Source organism: Natrix helvetica (assembly GCF_964273705.1).
Source record: "Natrix helvetica genome assembly, chromosome: 5".
In the NCBI taxonomy this organism is placed as follows: Eukaryota; Metazoa; Chordata; class Lepidosauria; order Squamata; family Natricidae; genus Natrix; species Natrix helvetica.
The window spans coordinates 12485871-12492494 of record NC_138551.1 but is presented as its reverse complement, the minus strand read 5'-3'; the positions used below and the strand labels follow the sequence as shown (position 1 = coordinate 12492494).

General features: G+C 42.4%; 1 protein-coding gene across 1 annotated transcript in view; it reads right to left on the bottom strand.

Annotated features, from left to right (window-relative positions):
• Positions 1-1072: 1072 nt before the first annotated feature.
• The window catches only part of CCDC39 (coiled-coil domain 39 molecular ruler complex subunit), a 30251-nt gene continuing 24699 nt past the window's right edge, over positions 1073-6624 (bottom strand). Inside the window, exons 19-20 of the mRNA XM_081956554.1 lie at positions 5208-5281; positions 1073-1362 (exon numbers count right to left, since the gene is read on the bottom strand). Coding sequence (XP_081812680.1) covers positions 1218-1362; positions 5208-5281 — 219 coding nt within the window. The 3' untranslated portion in view covers positions 1073-1217. The remainder of the gene's footprint in view (positions 1363-5207; positions 5282-6624) is intronic.

Sequence of the window (6624 nt, the reverse complement as noted above, 5' to 3'; positions counted from 1 at the left end):
CAGATATATTCAACACATAAATGCTACAGGGAACTGATGCTCTGCCTAGATATGAAGCTCGAGCATGGCTTTAAATGACTGTCCTCTGCAATAGGCCCAGCAACTTTTAGTAAGTGTTAATAGTAATTTAATGCATTGTGCTTTTAGAACAGGGCTATCAAACTCCTGGCTCACAGGCCAGATGCATCATGCACTGGCCACACCCACACACTATTTGGCAAAGGGGGGAAAAGTCCCAATACGTCACGTGACATCTCCCTGACCACGTTCATTTGACACGCTTGTTTTAGAAGAAGTGGCATTTTGGAGCAAAGCAGATGGTGTTTTAAGAAATTCATGGCCTAGAAAGCAACAGCGGCAAGATCCTTACCTCACCCATCAGGTCATTGGGTAGTTAACCAGTAAACAAGACAGTTTTTAAAGTATTCCTGTGGGAAAAGTGGGAATTCATAGGAATGACTTTTGAGTTTAAAAGAGAGTGCATTCTTAACAATTAGTAGCTCCCAAGACAGAGGAAAAGGAAGGCACTATATTGGAATTCAACAAAGGCAGCGTAAGATGATGAAACAATAGTTATGACGTTTTGAGTTGGCCAATTCCCAAGCGACTCTAGGCGGCTTATACAGGTGGTCCTTGACTTATAGCAGTTCATTGGGTAACCATTCAAAGTTACAACGGTACTGAAAAAAACTTTCAGTTGCCTCCTCAAAAAGCGCCTTTGGGATAACCAGAGTATATTTCCTTGATTTATTCTTCCCTTCATAAGATAAAATGCATATAGAGCCGGTGCTTATTGGCTCTTGGATAACACTGACAGAGACTAGTGGCCCTTTAGATGATCCTGGAGAAGTCCTACCAGCTGTTCTCTTAAGACATGTTTGCTGGGAATTATGGGAGTTCAGCAACACCTGAAATTTAGAGGTGCTCCAGTTCAAGTGGGAGGACTGAAAAAGTGTTAAATACACATTTCTAAATACGATAAATTATGGAGTGGTCAAATGTGACTTTCTACAAAAATTGTTACCTTTTGTTGTTGTTAAGGCTTAGGTTTTGTTATAAAAATAAAACCGAGTTCGTCCTAAAACATTTATTCAAATTGAAAATAATTCATTCACTATCACATAAATTAATTTTAGTTGTGTAGTCAGACATGCTGTAGCGTAGCAGATAACTCTGAATTCTTAAAAACTTTGAATGCAACAGGGGGGGAAAAACCCCTAATATGGGCTTTTGCTAGGAGAAGATGTGACGCTACTCTGGCTTGAAGGACGAGAGATTGGACCTGGAAGTTCAGGACTGGAGTCCAAAGTCAGAGATACAAGTCTTGCATGTGGTTGACTGGAAGATAAGCTCTTAAAGGACCTAGAAAATAAGGAGGCAAGTATATTACTCAAAAACCATACAAATGAATTACAAATCAAAACACTTTATGGTTCTTATCACCATAAGAAATGCCTTGTCAAATTATCATATTAATGATAAGCTATTTTAAATTCCTTCAGTTGCCAATGAAACCCACTTTGGCCCAAATTGTCCCCACCTTTACAAAATGTAAGGGAATGTTTCTGAACTTGACATCAGGGTCTATAAGGATAGTCAGATAAAACCTGTTAACAAGTCTTATTATTACATTATTTTCAACATATTTAGACTTCAATCTCTATGGTAGATCCTGGATTGTATCTCCCCACCCCACCCCTAATTTTTAAAGATGAGTGTAAAGTTCCCAGAAGACGACCTAATTAATTTACGAGCCTCGAGACAAAGTTCAAAAGAAATCCAATCATTTATTAGGACCGACATTCTGGCGTGGACTCCTGTGGAGCCAAAACTGCTTTCGCTTAATTGCGTTTGAACTTTACCCCTGTATCCCCTCCCTTCTGTCCTGCGTCATAACTCGTATTTTCCAACTAGGCTGTAGACATGAGATCCGACTCCGACCGAAGGCATGCATGGAATTTCCCCTTCCATGCCAGGCTGATAATAGTCATGGCAATGCTTTAGAAGTTGACAATGAGATTGTTTGTGTTCCTTCGCTTTTCTAAGGTACACTTTATCTGTTCTTGGAGATTTAAACTCGTTTACAATAGGTAGATAGAAACATGATCAGGAAATAGCTATTTCAAGTTTCAATCTTTCCCCTTCAAACTCTTCATGATTATCTGGCCTATTTTGATGAGGTTCCTGTTTGACCCTGTGTGGTTTCAGAAGGTTTTCTAGAAGTCCTGGCATGCATTTTGGCCAAAACCCTCATGGCTGCTAGGAATGAACGAGTGCCGAACTGAATTGGGCCTGCATGGACGCTCTATACATGTGGATCTTGTAGAATGCCATGGTTTATTGTGCAGCTCAGAGATGAAACAATATGAGAAGTCCAGAGCACCACTGGAGGAAGACAGACTGAAGCCGATAGCATACAAGGAAGAGCCTGTATTGGGACTAACTTTGGCGATAAGGGTGGGAAAGCATAAAGGTAAAGGTTCTCCTTGCACATATGTGCTAGTCATTCCCGACTCTAAGGGGTGGTGCTCATCTCTGTTTCAAAGCCGAAGAGCCAGCGCTGTCCGAAGACGTCTCCATGGTCATGTTGCCGACATGACTAAAAGCCGAAGGCGCACAGAACGCTGTTCCCTTCCAGCCAAAGATGGTCCTTATTTTTCTACTCGCATTTTTTACATGCTTTCGAACTGCTAGGTTGGCAGAATCTGGGACAAGTAATGGGAGCTCACTCCATTACCCGGCACTAGGGATTTGAACCATCAAACTGCCAACCTTTCTGATCAACACGCTCAGTGTCTTAGCCACTGAGCCACCGCGTCCTGTGTGGGAAAGCATACCTTGCCCTTTTTACATCTGCAGATAGTCACTTAGCCCTGTTTTGGGTGACCAAGTCTATCTTTTGGTAAGCAGCAGCTGGAGCAGCTCTTGCGGGTCTGCCGTGAGGAATAATGTCCACTCTCGCTCAACTTTGTTCAGATCAACTCTTGAGGCAACTCTTGAGTCCTGTTATCTGGGAAGAGTTTGAGCCAGTTGATCCTGAGGAAGTGGGCAGGGTTCTCGCGGCTATGAGCTTTGTCACCTGTGTCCTGGACCAATGCCTCTCCTGGTTGATTAAGGCTCCCTGGAAGGTGGCATGTGGATGGATCCAAGTGGTGGTTAATGCTTCTCTGCAGGAGAGGGTGGTACACCTGCTTTAAAGAGGAGGTAGCGCCCCTCCTTTTCAAGAGACCATCTTAGACCTGGCCATGCTAGACCACTTTTGTCTACTTTCCCTGTTTAGGAAAGATGGTTGAGGTTTCAGAGGGTCCTGACTTAAGCAGATCAGAACTTTTTCCAGTCTGCATTCAGGCCAAAGTACAGCACAGACCTTTAGAGAGCTCAGGACAGATGTCCTGGTATCTTGGAGTTTTCAGCATCACCAACCCATGTTATGGGCCAACTTTGGGAGCTGAGAATGGGAGGTCCTGTTTTATGATTTCAACTCTGCTATTGTATTTGATGGTTCTCCCAACTTTTTCTGTGGCTGGTTTTAGTGAGTGCTGGGGGCGGGGTAAGAGGTTGAATTTGAGATCCCTTCAATGTCTCGGAGCTTGTATCTTTCCCCTCTCCTCCTTTAATAGCACAGGGTGAAGTATTATCAGTAGACTGAGGACGCCCAACTTTGACTCAATACTCAATATCTGACTGAATGGCTGAAAGTTTGGGGCCACCCAGGATCTGATAATTGTGTTTTCCTTGATTTTTGACAGGTCCGCTATTCCCCAGACTAAGCTTGTGTGCAATTTTTTGGGGGGGGTGGAGGGTGGAGGGGTGTGTGACAGCAATTGCTGGGGGAGGGGACTTTGCACAGATTCATCTTGTTTACTAACCATAACCTTTTTCCTGCACAAACAAACAAATGCTACAGTTTTACGCGTGTCCTTTTTGTCTTCAGATTTTTCGCTCAACTTTTTTTGCAACTACGTTGGCTTCTTCTGTCTTCCATTTTTTTTTTCTCATTGGAATTGTTTACAGGTGATCTTCAACTTACAGCTCAAATATCCACTGCTATGCAAGGCAGTTATTGAGGTTTGTCCCATTTTATGACCATTTTTGCCACGCTTGTTAAGCGAATCACTGCAGTTGTTCAGTGACTCATGTGATCACCAACCAAATCTAGCTTCCTCTCATTGACTTTGCTTGTTGGAAGACGGCTGGGAAGGTTACAAATGGTGATCACAGGACACCGGGACCCTGCAGCTGTCCTAAATACATGACAGTATGTAAGTCTTGGTGCTATTGCAATAAATACATGAAGTTGCCAAGCGGCCAAATTTTGATTACATCACCATTGGGTTGCTGCAAGTGTCATAAATATGAAAACTGGTCATCAGTCACTTTTTTTCAGTGTTGTAATTTCAGTTACTAAACAAATGGCTGTAAGTTGAGGACTACCTGTACAGTGGAATGTTTAATTTTTTTTAAAGGAGCCCTTGTCAGAATATTCATGAACTGCCAGACATGGCAACAAGGTCAGCCAATGAATAGGCATAACAACTAAGTCAGCCAATGAGGGCTATTTAGAAACCGAAGCAGTATTTGCTGGAGACAGCTGGGCGTGGCTTAGTCCAACTGTTCTGTATCTAAGCTCTGATCTCTGAAACAGAAACTTATCTTCTGTCTGCTGCACTGAAACTACTTACAATCTCTCCTCTCTACCACGTTGGAAGAACCCCTTGTTGGTATTGTACATTTACTCATGTACTACATTGTATATAAAGAGAAGTTCATGAATCCTGCTGAATCAGTCTCCCGTTTGTGCTTTCTGGATTTGATTTCTGCAGAAAACTCTGATAACCCTCATGCCCTCTGAGCTCTTTTATTTCTACTACTCAGTCTTATTGGGCTTCTGAAACCGGAATACTTGTAATGTTGAATGTAAATCCTTCTCCCTTTCCTCCCCTATTACAAAATTGTAAATTACAACTGCTATATTATAATGATGGGAATCATCTCAGCAGGTACCTATACATATAAATGGTATTTGCTTTATTTGCAGCATTTACTGGCCAGTTTAGAATTTGCATTCTAGAGTTAACTCTCGATTGATGAACTCATCCCTGTATTTCCCTGTGGAACAAACAAGTCACGGTCAAGCTCTTTATAACCAATCCCCCATCTCTAAGCACATGTGTGGCTACGTTATTTGACTAAGAGGTGTCACTCACACGTTGGAAGATGAGCTGGGAGCACTTCGAGAACTGTGGCGAGAACCGGAAACTGAAGGAAGATGTAATGAAACCTACCAACAAATAAACAGAGGTTTGATGAAGTCTGCTATAAATCTCTAGAAATAAAAACACTGCCTTTATTTTACCGTGCTAATTAAAAAGGCTGCATAGCTTAGCAAAGTAAGTATAAGTATAATCTTTATTGTCATTGTACTTAAATACAACGAAATTGATTATAAATACTGAGTTATTCGAACTTCTGTACTACTCTTACCTTCATTTCTAACGACTCTACTAAATTTTGCTTCATCTTTACTATGCTAATTTGAAATGAATATGGTTTCAAGTTGATTTGTCACCAGCCAGAATTAGGGGCCTATCAGATATTGATGATAAGGCCAAGCTGCAATTATTGTAAAACAGAATCTCTTTTATTTCATAAATCAGCATTTCCCAATCTGATGGCCTATAAATATGTTGCGGTTAAAAGTCCAGATTTTCCAGCCAGCACGAGGAGCCATGATGGCACAGTGGTTAGAATACAATACAGGTAGTCCTCAAGTTACGAATGCAATGGAGCCTGCCTATTCCATTCGTAACTTGAGGATTTGTGGGAGTGAATCTCATACCTTGAAAGGGATCACTCCCTCCATTCACCCACGCATTTGCTAATCGAATGTGACGCTCGTTAAGTGCATACGAGGTATTTCAGGGTGGTGAAGGCCATGGGGGATGAGGGGCTAGTGATGGAATAGGCCACCTGCCTAAGACCACCCAAGGCCTCCCCTACCTACTGAAATATATGCTCCCCACAATTGCTTCCTCAGCCACGCGGTGTCATTTACCCTGTGAAGATCTAGCAAGCAGTCTCCTCTCCAGCCTCTCAACCACATGCACCCCTCCGATTCTCAAGGCTTACACAGGCCTCGCCCAGCACATTGCCAGCTGAAATGGAGCTTTTGAGGGGCAGATCCGCCCCTCAGAAGCTTCATTTTGGCTAGCAACAGGCAGGATGAATGTTGCAGAGCCACTGTGGTTGTTTGTAAGAAGGAAGAACTACTGTGGTCCTGTAAGATTTGCACTTTTGGGACTTGTTTGTAAATGCTAGGGAGTGCTTATCGCGTAACTTTGAACGTGCGCTAAAGGAACGCTCGTAACCCGGGGAGTACCTTTATTCCAAGCTAACTCACTGCTCACTGCCAAGAGTTCCATTCTCAACCTTCCATCTTTCTCATGTCAATAAAATGAGGAGTCAGATTGTTAGGGACAATATGCTGATTCTGTAAACCGCTTAAGAGAGGTGTAAAGCACTATGAAGCGGTATATAAGTCTAAGTGCTATTGCTATGATGAACACATTAGAGATGCTTATTAAAAATGATCCAGATTCACACACTGTTACTAAGGGACCAGCA